This window comes from Camarhynchus parvulus, chromosome 15 (assembly GCF_901933205.1).
Source record: "Camarhynchus parvulus chromosome 15, STF_HiC, whole genome shotgun sequence".
In the NCBI taxonomy this organism is placed as follows: domain Eukaryota; kingdom Metazoa; phylum Chordata; class Aves; order Passeriformes; family Thraupidae; genus Camarhynchus; species Camarhynchus parvulus.
In genome coordinates this window covers 11,258,608-11,281,724 of record NC_044585.1, presented here as the reverse complement: position 1 = coordinate 11,281,724, position 23,117 = coordinate 11,258,608, and the positions used below count along the sequence as shown (strand labels likewise).

General features: G+C 48.6%; 1 protein-coding gene across 8 annotated transcripts in view; it reads right to left on the bottom strand.

The window, feature by feature from the left end:
- Positions 1–199: 199 nt before the first annotated feature.
- KDM2B (lysine demethylase 2B) overlaps positions 200–23,117 on the bottom strand; it is a 103,754-nt gene continuing 80,836 nt past the window's right edge. For 7 of the 8 annotated variants that reach the window (XM_030958584.1, XM_030958589.1, XM_030958586.1 and 4 more), the window contains 9 exons: positions 16,002–16,226; positions 12,723–12,866; positions 8,139–8,225; positions 7,261–7,530; positions 4,776–5,452; positions 3,233–3,396; positions 2,656–2,817; positions 1,767–1,985; positions 200–1,453 (listed from right to left, as the gene is read on the bottom strand). In XM_030958584.1, coding sequence (XP_030814444.1) covers positions 1,272–1,453; positions 1,767–1,985; positions 2,656–2,817; positions 3,233–3,396; positions 4,776–5,452; positions 7,261–7,530; positions 8,139–8,225; positions 12,723–12,866; positions 16,002–16,226 — 2,130 coding nt within the window. In that variant the 3' untranslated portion in view covers positions 200–1,271. The remainder of the gene's footprint in view (positions 1,454–1,766; positions 1,986–2,655; positions 2,818–3,232; positions 3,397–4,775; positions 5,453–7,260; positions 7,531–8,138; positions 8,226–12,722; positions 12,867–16,001; positions 16,227–23,117) is intronic. The other variant, XM_030958583.1, reaches the window with a different exon arrangement.

Here is a 23,117-nt window from a genome sequence, read left to right as displayed (position 1 = left end):
TCTTTTCTTACCCAGCCCTGGCAGTGCTGGGGCTTACTCAGCTCCAGTTTTAACGTTCTCAAGCTGTCAGTGCTCCTGGAGCCTGATCTGGGCAGATCCCTGGATGTAACAATGCCCTGGAAAATGCTCAGAGCCCTGGGCCAGAGCTCCCTGCAGCCACCCCCCCAGCCCTGACAGAAACGCGCAGAGCCAGCGACTGTTTTTGTACAATTGTTTATACAAATTCAACAAAGGTAAAACTGCATCAGGAAGGTCTACGAAAACAACACCGTACAACAATGGCACTTATGAATGCAGAATTTTACAATCAGGAAATAACCATGTTATAAACCTTAAATGAGAACTCAACTCACACTTCAAAGAAAGAGAGACTACGTTTGACCATTTATTCTACTGCTGGACTCACTGTATAAATTAATTTTATATTGAGTACAAGAGCTCATGCTACAGAGTGAAACCCTCCTATGTGCAAAAGCTGAAATTGGAATTTTTTTAAAATTTTGAGAAAAAGGTGATTTCTATACAGATAAAAGTGTTTTACTTCAACTATAATTTACACCTTATTTCCACAACATGCTTATGTCACTTCTGAAGTATACAAAGCAGGATATAAACTTCCATTAAAACATGCTTTAAGTTGAAAGTATGAACCTACTTTTCCTGACCTGGGCACGTTTGTAGATAGATACTGCCTACGAAGTATAGGTTAAGTTCTCGCCTACCATAAGTAAAGATAAAAATTGGCAATCAAAACCGAAACACTGGTAATGCATTCAAACATTGCATAAATAATTTTTAAACAATTTTTGTACAAAAATAGTTCTGCATAATGTAAGATGTAACAAAACAAAACGTGTTAAGAAGGCAGAAATGCAGTGCGTGGTCCACTTAAATGACACCAACTTTTTTTTTCTTGTTTTAAGAAATGAAAAGCAGAAATCAAATTTACACTACCAAGCACATGCTGTGGTACTTTAAATAACAGTATTTCTTGGAGCTCAGTCTTCTTCCAGGTGTGAACAATTATCATCGGTAACAGTCGCCTTATGAATTTGCATAAGAGCCAGTGCAGGTCATCCCAGGTGGACTGAATTAGTGGCACAAGTTGAAATTCTTAACATGGGTAGTTTCACGTTGTTCTCTCCTCAACAAGAGTTGTAAAATCCAATCGCGGCATTTTCTGATATTCCAAGTTCCCAATTGAAAATAAAATCCCTACGTGTTCTTAGTCCCTTCCCCCCCTCGCCCCAGTATTTACACGAGTCCTTTAACTAACTCAGTTTTTGCAGAAGTTTTTCTTCCACCTGCCCGAACTGGACGCTCACGGACATCTCTGCTATGAACTGCTCACAGCCCTCCTTCGTCACCTGCTTGCAGTACCTCAGGTCGATCTGGCAGATGTTCCCACAACGTTTGAAGTAAGACAGGCACTGGTCAGTGACCTTATTGCAGTCTGGGGAGAGCAGAGGGCAGGAATTCAGCACTGATTTTTTCCTGCAGCACGAGGAATCCCCACCAGCTCCATCCCCATCCCCCAGCTGTTGTGTAACCCGTGGGATCATGCCAGGCAGCCCAGATGTGCAGAAAATCCCCGGGGAGGATGAGTGTGGATACAACAGCTCCTGGCAGCTGCAGGGCCATTGCCACCAGCAGCACATGGAGGCAGCAGCTGCTGCCAGGGAGTTACAGCAGGAGCGGGGCAGGGCTGGGTCACACCCCCCTCGCAGCTCTGGGGCCCTGGCAGTTCCCTCCCTCACATCCCTTACCTGATAAATTAATTTCCGTTAATGAATCCCGCGTGGTGGTTCCGACGGCGGTCAGCAGGTTAATAGACTGATCTGTCACGTGGTTACAGTAACTGAGATTGAGTTTGGAGAGCAGGGGCATGTGCCTGATGATCAGCCGCAGCGAAGCGTCCGTGATGTCCAGCCCGGCCAGGCGCAGCTCCACGATGTTCCGTAGCTTGCTGCGGTTGTCGATCTGACCTGCGGAGCAGAGGCAATGGTCACTGCCATGAGCCCCACCCCTGCTGCCAACATCTGCAGCCTCTATGAAATGCACCGTGACACACAACACTGCTGCCCTGGGTCAACTTCAGACGCTTTTGCCTGTCTGGAGCTTTGGAGGGAACATCAGCAGGAACACTTTGTCTATTTTTGGAACAGGCATGTGGACAAAGCCACCTCCTGATTTCAAAACAAAAGGGATGAAAGTAACTGCAGGGGCCCAGCAGAATTACGAGTCGGGAATAAGCAGTAGGCTGTGCAGTGCATGCCAGAAAGCAGATCTGATTTGCTCAAAATTTCACCTGAGCTGAAATCCGGGTGAATGTGGCATGACCCACAGAACTGCTCCTTCCCTGAACTGGAAGAAAGTGTTTCCATACTCTCTAAAGTACACCCGTTGCAGCCTGAAGAGAAGAAAGTCAGACAGAAAACCAGCACAGTGGCTCAGATGATGGTTCAGCAGCCACAGAACATCCCTGGCACCCCGGGGCTCCAGCCAGGAGTGTTGCCAGTCACTACCTCGAACTCCCCAGGGGCTGCACGGCCCCAGCCCTGCCTGTGGGGGCTCCTGCCCGTTTGCTCCAAGGGCGACTAAGCACAGAACAGGCCCCGGGGCTGGGACGGGGCTCCCGGCTCCTCCCGCCCTTACCTGGCCGGTTGTCCGTGGGCGGGGACAGGAGGTCTCTCATTTGTGCGTCTTTCAGTCCTTCCGCCCACTGCACGTCCAGGGTTCGCAGCAAGGGACAACTGGAGCTACAAAGTGCCGACACTGCAATCCATGAGCACCCTGATAACAGCAGGTCCCGCAGACCTGCAGACACAGAACAGGTTGGAGCACTGGGACCTTCCCAGGCACATCCCAGTGACCTCCACTGGCACCCCCACAGTCCCCTCCTCCATCCCAGCTCTCCATCTGTCCCACCACTTGGAACTTCGCTCCTTCCCCCAGTCCCCTCAGCCCTTTCCACAGCAGCATTCATTACTTGCTAGGCAAGACCTGCCTCAAATTATCTTAACTGACCAAATCAAGCAGTCAGAAAAAAATATTTTTGGCTCATTTTAACCCACTGATGCTTAATTTTTACACATCTCCAGCCCTCCTAGAGAGTCTACTCCTCTTCTAGTCCCCAGTCCCTGGAGATTTTCCCCAGAAGTTGCAGTTTAGATACAGACTGGTTTGTTAGACAAACTGGTTTGTGATTTGGTGATGAAAACACATCACTTACCTGGCAGTCTGTTGATAAGCCAACTCAGCTGCTTTTTAGATATATTTGTCCAGCTAAGATCAAGGGTTACAGGCTGTCTCCTAATAATGCCACTAAGCATAAGTGGAGTGATGGATTTACAATGGTTTAAATCTATTTTGGTCCATAATCTTTTGTCACAGCACCTACCCAAAAAGAAAAAAAGCCAACAGCACTTAATTTGGCACTTGGTTGGATTTTGGTAAGGCTTTAAAAGGTGTCATTAAACAGTAGGAAAAACTGCAGCATTTAACTGAAAATTGCAAAAATAAGGCCAAGTATTCACAACCCCACACAATGTTACATAAGTTTCTCCACCAAATATATCCTGAAATAAAGCATGGAATTATTTCCACAGAGTCACAAGTGTCAACAACTCTGGATCCCATTTTAAGTCATCCCAGCACTTACTAAAATCCATTTTATAGCCTGAAGACAAGTCACCGCTTTTTCCTTATGTTTTGACTATGAAGTCTGATTTAAATAATATCCCCATTTCCTCTGTGTTTTCCTTACTCAAAATGAGTAGATTTGGGAAAACAGATCCTCCCTCTCCTGTTGTGTGTTTGTGTTTTCCCTGTCCATGTGGATTATGTATCTTTTTGCTCTTTATGGGTTTCTAAGGGCAACAACACCAAGTCCTGATGAGTGTGCAGGAGTCTGCATTTTTTTTAATTAGCAAATATTGTATTTAAGTAGAAAATACATTTTCAGGTTTCAGTGACACCAAGCAGCCCACGGAGAAGACTCCACACACATCACCTCACACTGAATTATCAGCCTCTCTACTTTGTGTGTTCTGTTAGCAGGCTGTGCTGGAAAGGAGCCCGTTCCAGTCTGTCTGTCCTTCTGCACAGCAGGAACGTGGGACAGGAGTCAGCAGAGCCACAAAGCTGCTCTGAGGGGTCACTGAAACCTGTAAATCTGCACTGAAGCTTCTGCTGCTGCTGTGCAGCCTCAGCTGTGTCAGGGCCACACAGCGCCCGAGCACAAGGGACACGCTGTGAGCAAACAGCACCAACAAAGGATTCCTGCAGAACGTGCTCTGCTGGCACAGGGACAGGGAACAGGCTGCCTCTCCACGTACCCTCCACAGGGAGACAATCAGCACAGCCCTTGTGAGGAGCACACGGTGGGATCCTCACTATCTCAGTGGGTATTTAATAACTGAACTGCACAAATGCTGGCAGTCAGGAAGTCCTGGGGCAGAATGACACCAAGACTGAGCCAGCCTGGCTGTTCCAGCAGCAGGAACACTGCAGTGTCTGACTCCAGCACAGGCTGCTCTGGAGCCTGGCAGGCTGACGCCAAGTCTGACACACACAGCTCCACCAGAAATGCTGGGAGCTGCTGTTTCTGAGAAAGCAACATGAGACCACTGCCACTTCTGATGGTCACCCCTTCTGCCTGGGCTCCCCAGAGCTCCAGGGACAGCCCACAGCCCTCCCCAGGAGACACCAGTGCCTCCACCACCTGCTGTCCTTCCGTGCCCATCCCACCACACCTCGTGTCCCGCCCTCCTTACCATCTGTTCCAGGTCTTGCAAACTCTCATACAGATGCACAAGTCTCTATGACTGAGGTAGCTAAAGACAGCCATCCAGACTTCCCTCTGCATCACGTGGGCTGCCCCGTCATCCAGGGGCAGCGAGTCCGGAGGGGGGCTGATGGGAGGAGGCCGGATGACGTGCCGCTCCATCTGGATGCACTTGGGGGGCGACAGCGAGGGCGGGGGCCGGGCGATGCCCCGGGGCGTGCTGCGCAGGCTGGGCATGAGCTGGTGGTGCCTCAGCTCCCGGGGAGTCCCGTTCAACCCTTTGCTGAACCTGTGGAGTCTCTCGCTGTTGTTCAACGCACGCTTGGGTTCCTCGTTCTCGCTCTCCGGTTCAGATTTGATGGGTTGGTGGTTCTCATTGGCAAGGCTGTTCTCGGTTTTTTGGATCTCCTGGTTAAGCTCTTTGCTGAGCTCCTTGCTCAGTTCTTTATTGGGAAGCCGCCTTTTCCTCCTCATCTTGAACTTCTTCTTGTCCCTGGGCTCGGCGCCCTCCGTGCTGGGCCCGGCTGTGGGCGAGCTGGAGCGGGACTGGTCGCTGTCCTTGGACCTGGGGGGTGCTTCTGGCAGCTCGTCCTCGGGCTCCTGCTTGAGGCGCCGCAGGGGTTTGATCATGGCAGTTCGCTCATCCGGGGCCTTCCACGATCGCCGCTGCAAGGACAGACCAGGGCTGACTGTGGGAGCTCCACAGCGCTCCCAGCAGCGCTTCCATGTGGATGCTCCACACAGGAGCCCTGCCCGGGGCTGGGCCCCCTGCCAGCGCTGGGCCCCACCCAGCCCAGCCCCATCCCAGCACCGGCCAAAGGTATCGAGTTCAAGAGGCAGCAGGGATGAGGAGCTCAGCTATTGGCTCACTGGACTCCAGGAGTGACAAACGCCCTGATTCACCGAGCAGGTTCCTGCTCACTCCAGGGCCTTGCCTATCTCTGAGGGGATCATTTACACACAGATGATCAGCAGCACACCATGGACAGCTTTGTCCCCGGCAGGCCACAAGAACCCAGGCTTGGGCCACATCCACTGGGCACCCACATCAAACACAGCCCAAGTGCCCTCAGGCCATGGTCAGAAGGGCCATTCCCAAAACCTCTGGAGTCACAGTTGCCATCCCAGCAGCTGGACACCCACAGCCTCCTTTAGAGACTTTAGATTCTCCTTCACACCCAACCAAACCCTGGCTATCCCCTCCAATCCCTGCAGAACAGGGAATGTGACAGGACCTTCCTCCTGCCCCAGTTCCTGCTCCCAGCAAACTGCTCTGCACTCTTCCCCCCTCATCCACCCCCTCTGATTCACCAGGCTGCGTGAGAGACACAAACTGAGGCCCGGGAAGGCTTCAAGCCTAATCTGATCAGCACAAGCAAGAAAGAAGTCAGCAGCTGTTAAAATGAAACAGCTCCAAAAAGGAGATCTGGACCGGCAAGGAGAGGGAATTGCTGTGAGCACACTTGTTGTGTCAGAGGGCTCCTGCTTTCGCTTTCCCAATAAACAAATTGGATCAAGGCAGTGGCTGTGTTCCCAAGTTTCAGGTCACAGTGCATGGTGGAGAAAGCTGATCACCCTGCCTTTAAATTAACATATTAGAAAAAGGCAAAAGTCCCAGTAAGTTAATGACAGGTTAGAATAAAACATTACTGCACCAGGCCAGTGCAGCTCCCAGCACTCCTGTGAATCCCTGCTACTGTAAATTTTGCTCTCTCTCCACCAAAGCACCCCAAATCCCCACATTTGCCATCCTGCAGCATCCCCACTGTCCAGCCTTGCAGGACTGACTGACTCCCACCCCTGGGAGCTTCACGGGCAACACAGTCCAGCCACTGATTCTGATTTTACAGCCATCAGCCCCTTAAGTCCTGAGACACAGAAAACTGGAGCCCTCATTTCTGCCTCTGCAAACCAGCACTTCTGCAGATCCCAAGTACCACATTTTGGAATCTACATGAAAATTCAGTGTCCCTGCCTGGCCTGAGAGTCCTGACTGTCATGTTCAGGGCCAAGTTGTCTCCACAACTGCTGGGAGCAGCTCCTACTCTCTGCAGGCACCCCAAGGTGTCCTTTCCAGAGGCTTCCCAGGGTGGCACAGCCCCAAACCAGCCCCAAAACAGCTGCCAGGCGCCACCACGTGGAGAGACCTGAAAAGGCTTCCATGAAAAATTCATTTTCACCTTGTTCCTGCTCTGAGCACCCTGTAAAGACTTTTCAGTTAAAGTGGGTTTTCCAGTATCTTGAATAAAACAACAGCCATAGCCCAGTGTTCTCAGCCTCTGAACATCAACCTGAGTGTCCCTGTTCAAGCCACTGTCCTGTCAGACCAGCAGCTTTTACCAGAATGGTAAAAAATCCCAGTTCCTCTGGGAACAGTCTGGGATGTGGGGATGAGCTCTAAGCCAGGAGAGCAGAGCAGCAGCCCCAGCCAGGCCAGGCCCTGTGCAGAGCCCTCAGCAGGGGCTGTCCCTTACCCGCTTCCTCATCGTGGGTTCCTGGGACTTCTCGAATTTCCGTTTCCTCCACAGATGCACCTCGTCAGACTTTCTCCTCAGGATGGAGTCAACTGGAGCCTTCTTGGAATGTTCCTCTGATTTCCTCCTGGGGGTCTCCTCGCAGTCCCCTTTCCGTTTGGCAGCATCTGGCACTTCCTTGTTGTCTCTGTTGATTTTCTGCTCCTTCAGCAGCGAGCCCGGGAGATTTGACGCGTATTTAAATCCTGGTCCGCGCTTTTGCTTGTACGCCAAAGAGACACAAAACACAAACCCAACTTTATACCTTATGCATCTCCCAGCTCTTCACGCTGCCACCAGCACTCCAACATTGCTGGGTTGGCCACTTTTTAACTCAAAATTATTAGTAAGGAGTTAAAAGTTTTAATTTTCCTGAGGTTATTTTTCTAACTACGCACTTGCAAGTGTCTGTCTCAGTCTGCAAAGAAAGAGTGTTTCACTAATTCCAACAGACACTCCAGGTTTTGCATAATTGCTTGTGAATTTTTAATTTCAGGAATTTTCATTGTCAAAATTAACATGCAGCAGTGCACAGAACTAACCTAAATATTGCCCAGGTGCTGGGTGAAGTGTTGGTACAAGTATACAAAAATTACTGAAGAACAGAAAGCTGTGAGCTTGTCTCCTTCAACTCACAGAATCATCATGGAATGAACCACATAACCCTGGAATGGTTTGGGTTGGTAGGGTCCCTAAAGATCACCTTATTCATTAAGAACAAAACCTGAATTAAGCACAAAATCAAAAGCTGGTATTGGGCTAAAGTCTATCTATAAGCCAGAGGGAATGCTTAAGATTTTGTATCTCATTCCAGCACCACTTCTTCCCATTAAACTCACTTTTCCAGTTTTCCCTGCGTGGTTGCACTTTGGACACTCCCAGCAGTTCGGCAGCTCATCGTTCACCACACCATCCGATTCCTTCACCTGAGGGAGACACAACACTCACAGCTGAGCTGCACAAGCTGCAGGAAGGTGATGATCATTCCAAGGCACACTGTACAGCTCCTTGTTTTCTGGGAGGGACTGCAGCCCTCCCAGGGAGCAGAGGCACCATCCTGCTGGCGCTGAGCAAGCCCTGGGTGCTGCACAGCCACCCCTCGATGACGTGGGAGGGAGGGACGCTGGCCAAACACATCTGGCAAAGGGCTCAGCTCTGAGCCTTCCATAAGGTCAGTGACGGTCCCAAACCACACACTCTGCTCTTGGAACAACAACAGAGAAGTCCCCGAGAGCCCAGGCAAACCCCCAAACCCAGGGCTGTGACTGCACCACCTCCAAATGCCCTCCCACACCTCGGGTTTGCAGAGCCCAGCCCTGTGTCCCCCGGAGAGGCACAGCCTGATCCCCACTGTCCCATCCATGCTCTCCCTTACATTAACCCCATGGGCATTTTTAGCAGCACAGCACCCTGCACTGTAATCAAGTGTTCCTTAAAATACTTTTCTTCCAGGATCAGAACCAGCAGTGCCAGGCTGCAGCCCTGCAGCCCATGTGCCAGTGGGGACGGTGCTGCCAAGGCAGCTCAGAACAGGCACGTTCATTCAGATGGACACACAGAGCATTGCCAGGCCTTCTCACAGCCCAGATCCTCAGTCAGGGTAAGGGAGAGAGAGGCTGACAACTTCACCACCTCCAACACCGTCTTTTGCTGTCTGAAACAAACTTATGTTCAGGGTTGTTACACTCCAGCAAAAGCACAGTCCTGCCCTACACAGCTGGAATGCTCCTCTTGTCTGGATTTTCACACAGGAGCCTGGAGTGCTTTCCAAACAGGGAACAGACATTTCAGAAAGACATTTCTGTGAATGAAAAGCAGAGCTAAGATACACCCTCCACAAACACACACAAACTCACTGATGGCACATTCCCACTTAAGGGTTTCATTACATACTCAGAAATAAATAACTTGGAAAAAACCCAGAAATAAATAACTTGGGAAAAAAAAAAGAAAAATATTCATTTATTACTATTGTAGACAACAAAAACCTGCTGCTGTCCAGACTAACAGCTGGGCACTGGCAGCAACAGTGTGGCTGCAGGAGACAGGAACAAGCACGGGCAGGGATCTGCAGATTTTTCATGTTTCTGAAACATTTCCTCCTCTCCTCCCAGTGCAGGGAAAAGGAACTGGCTGTGCAGGAGCAAGCCCTTGGATTTAGGAACTGCTTCCTCCAGTCCCTGAGCCAGACAGCAGCCATTCTAGTTTCACCATCCAGTGAGAGTGATGACATGTCAGTCTCTCAGCAAGACTCCGGGAGTTAATAAATAAGTAAATGAAGTGGGCAGAATTTAAATACTGGTTTTATCACAACTGTGTGCCTTTGAACCTTCTTTCCCATGGTAGGTGTAAGATACTCCAGGAGTTGTTGTATACATCTCTGCCTCAAGGGAACAATTCCTGGCCCAAGCCCAAGTTGGGAACAAGTTATTTCCCGCACTGAATATAGAACAAGTGCTGCTGAAGGGAGAGCATTACAGCTCTGTCCCTTCTGTGAAGTTTAAGGAACTGAACAGATGTGAGGAACTGTAAGCAAACTAATTAGACACACACAAACCTGCCACTGAATCTGTCCCAAGCCTTTCAGGCTGGGTGGGAGCCAGTTCAGAGTGTTTGCTGCAAACAGCAGGTGGGTGTCTGAGGCACAGCGTGAGGCGTCACTGAAACCTACCTGCAGCACCAGGGCAGCAGCTCAGATCTCAGCAGCACACCTCGTGCTGGGGACTCCTCTTGTAGGGATATGGAGACCCCAGGATGCTGATCTGGCATCCCTGAGGGAGAGCCATGAATTCTGGCAGTGCCCAGACTGAAACAGGCAGTGAGACACACCTGGGCTGAAGCTGTGCTGGAAAAGGTCTCTGTATCCCTGCTGCTCTGACAAGGCACCCAAATATTGACTTCCATTGTTATCACCACGTTCAGCTGAGATGGAAAAGAACAGGCTCCTAGTGCAGAAAAGAACCCCTTCCCCCTAAGGAAACAGCATCAGATGCTGCACTCAGACATGCTAGCCAGCAATGCCAGCAATTTGAGATGAAGCAAAAAAAATTCACCACTCTTGGTTCAACTCAAACACTGAGGAACAATGCAGGGCAGTGTTCATCCCAAAATCTCATGAGTTCCCTCTGGAAGCAGCGCTGTGCTTGCGAAACTCTCATCAAGATCATTTTCATAAGAAACCCGTTCAGCAAAACAAGCTTTTGTGTTGGTGTGGTATTTTCAAGGAAAGAAGGATGTCAGGAAGCTCCTGTGACTCTTCTGAGGACATGGAACACCCTGCTGTCCCCAGCACTGCAGGTGCTCTGGTACCCAGGGCCCCCACAGAAGCCCCACAAGGCTCAGTGTGCCAGGGCTCAGGTACACCTGAGCCACCCTTCATTTAACTCCTCTGAGAGGTCCTCTGGCACTGCTGCTTCATGGAGAAAAACCCCCAGAACATCAACAGCCTAATCAGGGAGCTGGAAGATGGACTTCAAACCACAACCAACCTGCCTGGAGAATAAAGCACCCCCTGCACGTACCAAACCACTGCACAAGCTCTGGGAGATGCATCTTGGAGGGAACTCACTGCACAGGGGAACAGGCCAGGAAAGGACATCTGCACTGATCCAGCTTATTCCAGTCTCCCCCAGCAGTACATCTGCCAGACATTTAGCTGGAGATGACCAGCAGTTCCCATGGTGCTGTTTCCCCAGTGGGACAGGAAGGCAGCTGCCCTGGGGCTGGGGCTGCATCAAAGGCTATTTATGGGCTCCATCCTCAGGGCTCAAGGGCTGGAGCAACATGTAAACATGGCTAGAGATTTCTGCCTTGCAGGAAGTCATGGAACCTGGGAATAAAGAGCAAGGAAGGATCTAAGGAAGAGGCTCCATTTTCCTTTTGCTGCTCTCCTGAGCAGTCTCATCTCACCTTCCAAGATGATTCTGAAATTCTACCAGTGCTCTTTTGCCTCAGGAAATCAACAGCACCAGTTACCAGTTACCCACCATTTCAGCTCAGCAGAAGCAATAAGAAATCAAAATAAAAGGCACACAAGGCACACAGTAAATCTCCCAGTGCTTAATTGTCAGGAACAGCCAAAGCAGCGCTGTTCCTAGTTACCAAAAGCACACTCAGAACACCACGCACGTGTCAGACAACAAACAGCCCTTGCCTGACTTCACAGACCTGACCCACATCCTGTACTAGTCCCAAATGTAGAATGGGGAGGGGAAGTCATACCTGAGCTGCCACTAGACAACAACTGTCCTCTAACTCAGCCCTGAGGTGCCACTGACACTACAAAGGCAGAGATGGGGGTGCACAGGGCACTTCCAGCAAGGGTTGGAACAGCAAAGCAAAATTAAGGTACCTCTGAAAATGAGCAGCTCCTTCCTCTGCTTCATCAGTCCCCAAAGTTTTGTTTTAAGCAGAGCCAAACAAGCAAAGCTCCTTTTCAGAGCCCATCTGTGGCAGGAACTGAGCACCAGCTCCATGAATCAGGGAGAAGGCACAGCTCTGGTTTGCCAGCTCCCCACATCCTGCTCTAATAAATGACAGCACAGAGCTTGGAGCAGCACCACGTAGAGCTCAGGAGAAATGAAAGGCCAGGAGAGCTTCACCCCAGGCCTGCACAGAACACACACACCTCTCCTCCCAGACAGCCCAGAAGGGCCCAAACATTGCTTTTGGGGCACGCTGTGTCAGAACACATTTGCTTTGGCAAATCACTTTAACCATAAACAAATCAGCAACAGGAAATGGCTGATCAGCTGAAAGAAACCAGCTCTGGAGAAAGGCAGCTTCTCAATGCTAATGCAGGAAAATATGCCCAAAATGACACTTTTGTTACCAGCAAAGAATCCAGCTGCTCACAGGACTCGAGCCAGCCAAGGGTGAGCGCTCCTGCAGCCTGCCACTGGCTCAGGCTGTTCTCCAGAGCTGCACTCCTGCTCCAACAGTTGCTCCCAACATCTTCAGAGCCAGCTGCCACCCTAAAGCACATCTGTGCCTGGACCTACACAACCAGCCAATTGTTCATCTGTGCTTTGTGGGACTCAGGAAGAAGCTACTGACATGGATTTGGGAATATCTCACCCTGAAGTACGGGCAGATTGCTCTGCCTTCCCCATCCCAACTCAAACATCTCACTTTCTTAAACAAGGAGCAAAAAGAAAGAAACAAATCAGCAAGATCTTCACACACTCAGGGCGTGTCCAAAGCCAGGGTCCCAGGGAATGCTGTTACATCAAGGACCCCGCCTGCTGGTCAGGGCTGTGCGTGCCACAGCGCTCACCCTGCTCCCCACACCAGCTCTCTGCTGCCTTACTCATTGTCCAAAGATGAAAACCTAACATCTTCCCAATTTCTGTGCACCACTTTTACATTAAGGTGATAACTAATTCAGCTTTTGTTTCCAACACGTATCACATCCTTGTACTCACCTTAAGGCATCCTGGGTGTATGATTTCATTACAAATGGAGCATTCCATTAGCATGAGATTAAACTTGCTCTCCTCCTCTTCCACAGTGTCCTCTTTCCCAGCTTCTCCACACACCAGACACACAGCAGTATGAGGCAGCACCGGCTGTTCACGGATCAGAAAGAACTGATCAAGATATGGCAGACAGGGAAACACAAGAGCTCAATGTGCATTTACAGTATCCATAATTTATTATGGATAAATTATTGTGCAAACTGACATGAAGGCAAAAAAAAAATTGTAACAAATTAGGGCTGGGTACCAGGTCAAGCTCCATAGGACACGTTTCACCCTGTAGCAATACAGGCTCAGGGAACATTACTGGGATGGATGAAAATGCATTTTTGGTGGGTTCCTTGAATCTGTGAGCTGACACAGACATTGGCATGCAAGTCACTTCACCAGTGTACAATGGGAGGGGAAAGAATCACCCTAGAACAGCACTATTCACATCCATTAGGTTTCACAATCCGAGGAGCAATTTGGCAGCTCCCGTATTTTACAGGCAGGGCAGACAGATGTTATGGGACCTGATCCAGGTCTCACAGCAAACCCACAACAGAACCAAGAACAGCCCTTTTCCTGACTGGCAGTCCATTATCCAGGGCCTTGCTCCCAGCCTGAGCACTGCAAAAAGCTCTGCTCACTTAGAAAGAGGATTCTCTCCTGCAAGTGTCACAAGTGAGATCACACAGATTTTTTTTCTCTTTGAGGCAGAAAGGGAACTGCAGCATCTCACATACCTGTCACCCATGTCAAAGCACTGAATGCCACTCTAATTAAAAAGCCACCTTTTTGCTAATGATTAACAAAATTCTGGTCTGCAACAATAAGGTATAAACCTCATTACAAAAAAGAAAAGGAAGAACCTAAGCTGCCCACAAAGGGAAGTGCCATTGATTGGGCTGCCAGTCCTTAACTACCCCACAGCCAGAAGTAGAGATGGGGCTTTTCCCAGCAAGGATCTCTTGTGGATGGAGTGAATCAATCTCTAAGAGAATACCTGCACACCAACCCAAATTTCAGCATCAACAGTGCATCCTTCAGCAAGGTTCAGGCAGGGGGAAGCCCAGCTGTGTGAGCCATTGGAGCACAGAGCATTTTGCAAACAGCAGTACAATCTTTCTTGCTGGGAGCAAGGGTGTCCAGGCAATGTCCTCTGCCCCTGGATGGGCTGGAACAGCAGCTGGGCTGTCACAACGTGTCCTCCCAGCCCCACTCCATGCAGCAGTGTCCCAGGCACTCCTGCTTCCCTTCCTGATGGAACTGGTGATGCAGAGGAGGTTCCTGCTCTCTGAACAGCAGTACCACAGGCTCTCTGAAGGCTTCTGAGCTTAATGAAAGTCTGTCTAGTTAATACTGTCAGTGTTATTAACCAAGGCAAGCACAGTCCCAGAACTGTAGGGATCATTACTTCCATACAGCTTCAGCATCTTGCAGGGTCTTTTTGGCTGGAAGCTGCTGGATATTATTACTGCTGAATTGTTAAGAGAACAAGAGCAAAGCCAACAGGATTGCTTACAGAAATGTAAAGCACCTTGAAAGGTACAACACTCCAATTCCTTAATTTTCTGGGCCTTTGCTGCTTTAAGAATTTGTAATAATCTCCCTGATATTTGCACCAACCTAGAAAGTGCAAAGAAGTCACTGTCACTGCATGTGAGGGTGGGACAAGTAATCAGAGACCCCTGGCTACCTCTGCTCTAACTGAAAGTAAAACTCTAGGCACAAGAAGAGAAATAAATCCTCATTGGAAGACAGAGGATGACCACACTCAGCTAGAAGAGAGCCCAGATTATCTCCAAAAGGCTCAGCCTGCGTTACTGAGAGTGAAACAGCTTAGTATGAAAGTTTCCTTCATCAGTGAGGATGAGAAAGCACACTGCAGCCCTAATTTAATCCTTCCACTAAAAAGGCAGCATGATTTCACTATTTCTTGCCCCTGGAGAATAATAAATTCTTCATCCATGCTGTTCAATTCATGCCACACTCCAGGAAATCAAGTGTTCAAAGAAAAGACACTTGAGCTGCAAAAGCACTCTGCAGAAAGGTGGATATTCTGTGTACTTTACTGAAAGATCCAGCAGTGCTGAACCCAATCCTCTGTGTCAGGAACAGAGCAGAGCCTGGCACAGAACACGGAGTGAGCTACCAGGAGCAACTACTGGAAACCTTAAGTGCTTATCAGTTTTTTATCACTGTTAGGTGAAGTCATTTAATCCCTCCACTTTGGTCATCTCCTAAGAATTAAAAGAAAAACCCCCAAATACTAAGTGAAGGGAACTGCAATGAGAGAAATCAGTATAGATAGGGTGATATTTCAGTTATGAATAAACAGCATTCCTTTCCTTAAAAAAACAACAACAAAAGAAAACCAAACCCATAACAACAGCATAAACAAGACCTTCTGAAGAATTCAAGTAAAACTAAAGCTGATTTTTAGCCTTGAACACAGTCACTGCAGACATGAGACCTGAGAAGAAGCTCCACAAGTCAGCATGGCAGCTACAGATTCAAAAGCTGCTTGAACAACTTAATGGAAGATTAATCTGTCAATATTTGTTAAACAGACAGCTACTGCTTGTGACTCAAGAAGCTCCTAAGTAATGTATCACAGGAGCCCAGGAAACTGACTGCCTGCTTGCCCTGCTCTGATGCTCTTTCCCTGACAGCCATTTCCAGTCCCTGAGGAAGACAAGACCCTGGAATGATGGCTCTCTGCCTCATCCAGATCAGACCCTCTGCTCTATGCCTAAGTAACAGCAAACAAATTGAAATTCAGATCTCTGGGAGCCTGGGGCTGGGGTCATCAATACCAAAATCTTGGAGGCTGTCAGTCAAGGATTTCTCTCATCCTAATTTGTGTGGATAACACGGCATAGATGACTGCAGGGCAGCTTTTCTCAGGAAATCCCAACATCCAAACCAAACACATCTCTTCATCCTTAAAATCAGAACTTCCTACTCTTCCCATTTTCCCCCACATCCCAGAGTTTGAGGGTGATCTGAGCACTGACTTTTGATGTACTGACAATCTCCACTTCTGTACTGCTAAAATGGAAGATATCCTGCTAAGTTTTAGTAGCATTCTGGTTTAGGATTTGGGAAGGATAGGAAGCACTGGGAAAGAGAGATCCGAGCTGGGAGGGCAGGGACGGCTCCCAGCCCCACACCTGGTCAGCCAGGAGACGCAGCAGGAAAAGGACTCTGCAGGCGAGCTGCAGGCCCAGGCACACTTACAGCTATGCACTGCCTCATGATGCAGGACTGCTTCATCCTGCCGGGCCCCCCGAACTTCTTCATGTCCTTGCAGAAGTGGCACTCGCCGCACTCTGTCCGCAGGCACGCCTCGCACTTGCGGCATCGCGTCCTCCGCCGCCGCGCGCCTGCCGTGCTCCGGTTGGCAGCGAGCTTCACCGCAGAGGCAGCGCCCAGCTTCCCCTTGGGCCGGCCAACCGCCCTGTTCTGCAAGAGACACACACACGGTCAGCTGTGAGAGACACACACACAGAGTGAGCTGCAAGAGACAGACACACACACACAGGGTGAGCCACACATCCAGCTCCCTGCTGATCTCTGGGCTAAACTGACCCCGTTAGTGAATTATGCACACACAGGTAACACTCAGCAAATGTGTACGGTCACTCTTAGACATAAAGGAGCTCCACTGCCTTTCCAAGAAAGGATGGGCTGTAAAATGACACAGAAGCCAGGACAAGCCCATGTCAACAGGAGGGCAGGGAAAAGACTTTTAAGCACAGCTCAACACCAGATCGAGTCCCAAGTGAGGTTCTTGGCTTGGGTCAATAGATGATCTGTGCCAGTGCTGAGCTCTGGGCTAGAGATATCTTAGATTTGTGCTCAGGTTAAACCAGAATGACTTCCTCTGCTGAGTCCAAGAAGCAGCAAAAGTGATTTGGTGGTTAGGTACAGCAGAGAAACATTCAGCCAATGGCTCAAGCCTCCAGTCGTATCCCTAAAAAATCATCAGAGAATGAACTACTGCCAAGCAATAAAGTAGGAAATAAAACACAAATGCTACAAAACCCTTCCAAGGTAGCTCCCCTCCTATCCAACACCAGCAAGTGCTCAAAAATAGAACACCAACTGATGATGTGCAAAGGCTAAAAAGGGCATCCCAGGTCTAGATTTCAATGACCTTTAAGACAGAAACTAAAGGAGCATGAAAAGATTTGAAATGATTAGGTTAACTGCAACATATTCACTCTGCACATCCAAATTTCGTGTTCTCATCAGAAACTCCCTGTTATACACAAGAACTTACAGCTCAAGCCAGACATCACTAAATACCATGTAATTGTATGGAGCTAATTATGCAAGGATTGGCTTGGCTCATACTGACCCCTGACAACTTTCTCCATAAAGATGAAAATAACAGGACTGCAAAGTTCATTTGGTTTAGCATTTATACAACTCTTCCATTTTCTGCACATCTCAGCATATGACCAACAGACCACCCAGTTTCACTTTCTGTTTCTGTTGAATTCTGGGCAACCACCAAGGCAGGGGCAGCTTGGCCGTAAGGAGCCATGCAGAAATTCCACCAGAGTTTTTAAAAGAAGAGATGTGCAAACATCTCTTGTACACTTGGTTGTACAAAAGCTTCCCCAAGTGTCCTGCTGTACAACCCTGAAGAGAAGCCACACTGCAGTGTATTTGATCTTCCTCCCAGCTGACTTAGCAAAGCTCCAGTGACTTTCTCTAAGCTGCAGAGAAGTGCTGATATTTTAACAGCCTCCATCCCAGCAATCTCAGCGCTGGAAGAACGAAGAAGTCAGCAGCCAGACCCCTTAAGTCTTCTCTCCTACAGACTTACTGTCATTACTGAGGTGGGAGAAAACACTACTTAGTCCACGAGGTTGCAGAAATTTCTGCAAAGTTTTTAATTCCACTCCTCCGGAACAGATTTTGTTCCATGTGCAGGCTGAACCTCTCTGTGCTGTGTGAACACGGACGAGCAGAGCTTCCTTCCCGTCGGCAACCGCAGCGGCCGCCTGGATTGCAGATCAATGTCAGACACTCCAAAGGATAAATATTTACCTTCTAGACCAACTTTCCAGCCTCTCAAGGATAAAGTCGGCTCTGGCAGGACTGGCTTAGAGGCAACCTAGATAAGAGATAATTTTCTTCCTCAGCATGAATCACTCCTCCATTCTATTAGAGTCTCCTTCAGCTAGGAAGGGAGGCGAGACACAAACCAAAGGCTGGACAGCAGCGGGAACAAGTTAAACCAAAACATCCACAACAACCTTGGCAGCTCCCCTTGGACAACAGCACATGGAAGATTCTGTGTGAGCACCTGACTCCTTCCTACTGGGAAGCAACATGATTAAGTTTGAGGCAAACAACAGCTATGACACCGTGAGAATGCTGTTTTTAAATGCTTTCAAGGAAAAATCAAACTCTGTACTTTTCCAGCTGAAAGACAACTCCTGCTTCTGCCACAGTGATACGAGCTAAGTCCTAATTCTGAGGACAACAGTTTAAGTGCCAGGACACTGCAAAGACACAAGTGATAAAAGGCATCACTTGAATACAGAATTTGAGAATCCTCAAAAACCCACAAAAGCAGGAAGGTGAAAGTACAAGAACAAGCCTGAAGTCAGACCACACCACACAACTCAGATTTTCTTCCAGACACCACCAGAACACAGCAGAGGTGCAGAACTCCATCTCATTGTATGGAACATTCTTGCCTACCCAAACCTCTTCACTGCTCATTAGTAAATTGTCCTAGCTGGGTTTGTACTAATTTACCAACCAACCAATCCTCAATCCAAGCCACATTTTCACTCCAGGATGTCGCAGCCAGCAAGGCTGGAGAGGCCTTGCAGGAATTCCCATTCGTATCTGGTTTCAAGGGGCTCCAAAAGTGGTCGCTTAAAAACCTCCACAGAAGAAAATCTGGCCTGGGATTCAAGGGGGTAGAAGGAGCCTCCAACATGGCTTGGGGTTTATTTAGCACATGGCAGACAGCCAGATAAATTCCAGGTCGATGTTAGTGAGGAGATGCTGCAGGATTTCCAGCTCAGACTGCAGTTTTACAACATACCAGGCCTGGTAATGAGACTAGGTAAAATCTCCTTCAAAGTTCCTGTCCCCATCTCTGTACTGCCACTTGCCACCCTCTCAGCACAACTCCATGGATTTGTCTTGCAAATAATGAGCACATGGCAGGGGATGGCAGCACTCCTTGTGCTGGGTACCCCGCAAACAGCAGCTCCAGGGCCTGAGGCTCAGGACTGGCTGTCACACCCACTGGGGTGACACAATCTCACTCCTCTAGAGGGGACGCCACCATCTCCTTTCCCAGAGAGATGCAACTCTCAAGCACAGCCTGGACCTGATGACTCTGTAGCCCCCCACAGCTGTCTCTGAGAACTGTCAAGGAAACAAAGATTGTACCAAACTTGAAGATTTTTTCCTCTCTTAAACCTTACTAAGAAGCCAGGGAGCTGAGACAGATCCTGCCTGGAATACCATCACCAGCCACCATGTTCCAACATCTCCACAAGAACTGTGCTCGTAACTCCTATGGCCACAGCAAGTCTCCAAAAGAGAGGCAGGGGATGCTGGAATGCTGACAGCCACTCTGCCAAGCTCTCAACAAAGGCAGAGCAAGCAGCTGCTGAAATGTATTAGGATTAATATCTTAAATTCACATCTCTATTACACTGAAACCTAGGAAGCTGGTGGACTTGCACAGGACACCATGCTGGGTTGTTTGCTTTGTTTTTTTTTTTTTTGTTTTTTTTTTTTTTGTTTTTTTTTTTTTTTTTTTTTGTTTGGTTTTTTGTTTCTTTTGTGGGATTTTTTTGGGGCTGTCCGTATTACCGCTATGACACACAAAGGTAACTTTCTCTTGTTCCCAAAGCAGACGCAGCACCTGGGGGTGAACATGGGCCATCACACGTACTGTCCTATGCACTACAAAACCATTTACAAGTCATGAAGCTGGGCTCACCCTCCCACACCACAGTGCCTGAACGTGCCCACCCCTCCAACAGGAAATGCAGCGATTTTCTGAAGTGTTGGCCTCCTACAGATCCCACCAAATTCAGCACAATTAGGGGACTTGGTGGGGTAGTCACCAGTAATTAAAGAGTCTCTCAACAGGGCTGTGCAGATCTGGGAATACACTCAGGTACAACACTCACAATTCTAAACCAACCCTAGGAAATGAGCTACCTGGAAGCCTCTGCTCAGAACAAGAGTTTATCCTGGTTATGGACAAACATTTGGCTGCTGGGCAGTTTCCACTGCCTTCTTACAGTACCTCAGAACACTTCCACATGTCCCAGCCCTGCCCAGCTGTCACTAAAAAACCACAACCAGGGTCAGAAGGACGAGAGGCACTAAGGAATGGCCTCTGCCCTGAGCACAACCCTGACTGCAACAGGAACATAACCCTGATGTTTACAGCAGCAAATTTCTAACCTTCACAATTACAAAGAACAACTCAAAAGACCTCGGGCAAACAAAAAAATACCATGAACACCAAACTTTGGAGAAAACACTGCAAGAGTCATCAGCCATTAAATGCATCATTAAATAGGTGATGTTCCCCAGCTGCTGCCCCAACACCAACTGGGGTCTGCCAGAGATGTCACCAGGCAACTTCACATACAAACTCCTCCACCCTAGAGAGGAAGATCAGCTGACCCTGTGACCAAGTTCAGCAGGAGGGAGGTCCTGGTTCTCAAAGCAAGGCTGACTAAGCCTGCAGCCTAGAAACAAGCTCTTCTGCAAGTGGCCTTTACCTGGGCACAGCTCTTATTCCACCACTCAGCTTCAGTGACCTGCTTTAAACTGCTGCCAGCAGCACCAAACCATTATTTCAGACTCAACATCTCCACAAAAAACCCAGAGATGCGTGGGGCTGTTCTGAAGGGCTCCTCAGGGGGCAGGTCAGCGAGACCCTGAAGCACTTCACTTCAACCAAGTACAACCTGAACAGCTCGTGCAGTATCCACAATGTACACCTCTCCTAGACAACACCTTTTATGTGTGCAGTGTTCACTGCTTCAGGTGCTGTGCCACACAAATACATCCCTTGCATTTGCAAGGCAGCAGTGATTTCCTTCTGTAACACACAGACAAATTCTGATTATTCTCATTTACTGTAGTTTGACCACATCCACACAACCACAACAGCACCCAAAGATGAGAATCCAAGCCTTGCCAGGTGCCAGTCCTGAGCTTAGAGCTTTATGTGGCATTGCATCCCAATGCAATTGTTTTAACAGAATTAGGATAGTCAAATCTAACAACCACTCGTTTCTTTAGAAGGTCTGATAAATAAACATTAAGGGGAAAATATTTTTTACAGAAGCTACATGCATTAACCCACAATTCCTAACTGCTGTCACCTAAAACACCACCCTAAAGGGGCTGGGTCAGGGACAACACTGGGCACTGGAGACACCACAGGGTGGCACAGCAAAGGCTTCTGGTCAGTTAGGTCTCCATCTTTTCCCACTGCACCAGAGGCGCATTTTTCCATCCAAACAGGGTGCAAGTTCTGGAGGACAACTACTGTGTGCTGCCCGAGGCAGTGAGCAGCACTGTCCCCTCCTGCTCCAGTGCCACATCCCTCTCCCAGCCTCCTTGTGCAGGGAGTTCTGGTGTTCCCACTAGAAACCCAAACTGACAATTCCCAGCAGTGGTGCACACCAGGTAACTTTACCCCAAAATATGGGTACTGGCCTTGGCTGCCTCAGCCTGTTACACTCACACTGCAGGCACTGCACAGTCACAGAACTGCTCAGGTTGGAAAGACCTCAGAGATCATCGAGTGCAACCATTAACACAGCTCTGCCATGTTCACCACCAAACCATGTCCCCAAGTGCCACATCCTCACATACTTCTAACTTTTCCATAGATCCCACCACTTCCCTGAGAAGCCTGGGAATAATCACAACCAAGTCAACAGTTCTTCTGTAATAAACCTTTACATCTGTTTAGCAATTAACAGAAACCCTTCTCAAAGGAAGAACTCAGAGGAAGAAGGAAGGACAGGATGATGTAACTGCAGGAATGCAGTGGGGCCAAGGAAGAATCTAGATTAAGGGAGCAAAAAATCCCACTGACGCCAATAACATCCTTAAAAGCTGTATTAACTGAAGAGCACATGCCAACACCATGGACCATGTCTGACTAAAGCCTATCTACCCAAAAATCTGCACATGCAAACTCCAGGAGAGCTGTTTTCCTCTCACAGTGCGTGTTTACAGTTACATCACCCTCCTTCAGAATACACTCCTGCTGGGGTGGAGGTGTCCTTCAAGTCCAAGGTCCCTCATTAGCAGCAGCATCGAAGGGAAAGGGAAGGCACTGGAACTTTTTCAATCCCAGCTATCCCAAATCGGCATTAATCCTCTCCAGATGTTTACTGCCACCATCTCCTCCACTTCATACCTACGAAATCCTCTCCTACCACAACCAAAGTAGCTCCTCGTGACCCTTCCAGGTGACCACACAGAACTCCACTACTGAATCAGACTTATTTCCCACAAGAAAATAGAAAGAAAATAAAAGTTTATACTTTGCAGGTTCATCTGGGTGTTAATGACACTCCAGCAGCTTTTCTGCCAACATAGCAATGTTGTTTAGGGTGTGATAAACTGGCACATTAGTGCCAATGTCAGTGCCCCTGTTTATTTTCCTCTGGTGATGAGGAGGCAGAAGTTAGGCCTGGAGGGTGGAATAAGATATATTGGCAAAAACATGCTTTGGGAGATAAGCTTCAGCAAAACTAGGAGCTCTTAAAACAAAGACCCCGGTAAGTTCCAGACTCGGGGCACAACACAGCTTTTTTTACTGCTGCTTTGGGACAAATCCCCCTGCCCCAAACAGGCACAGTTTTCTCTGTTTACATACAGTCAGAAATCAAATTTCTTCACACCAGGAGCAACCCAGCAGCCTGGTGGGCTGGGGCAGGTGCTGCCCGTGACACAGGACACAGCCCCAGCACCCACACACCCCAGCACTGCTGGCAACTGCCGCAAGTGCAGTAAATCCTGTGTGCTCTGTGATATCAAACTCCATAGTCTTTTTGCCTTCTTAGGTGAGACACAGACCAGGGAAAGAGGAATGGAAGTCAGCATAAAAAGTGACAAAACCTGTGGCTTCTACCAGAACATTGAAATTGTGCTGTTCAACTGCACCCTTAGATGTGAAGCACCTGTTACACATAAGGGCTATCGCAGTAGAAAAAGCAACATAATATTGATTTGACATGTCCTGCGTAGAAAAAGAGGGTAAGCAGATATTAAAGCAGGCCTGTATGAAAATACAGCTGGAACTACATGAGGTGTTTTACCACTGGAACAGTT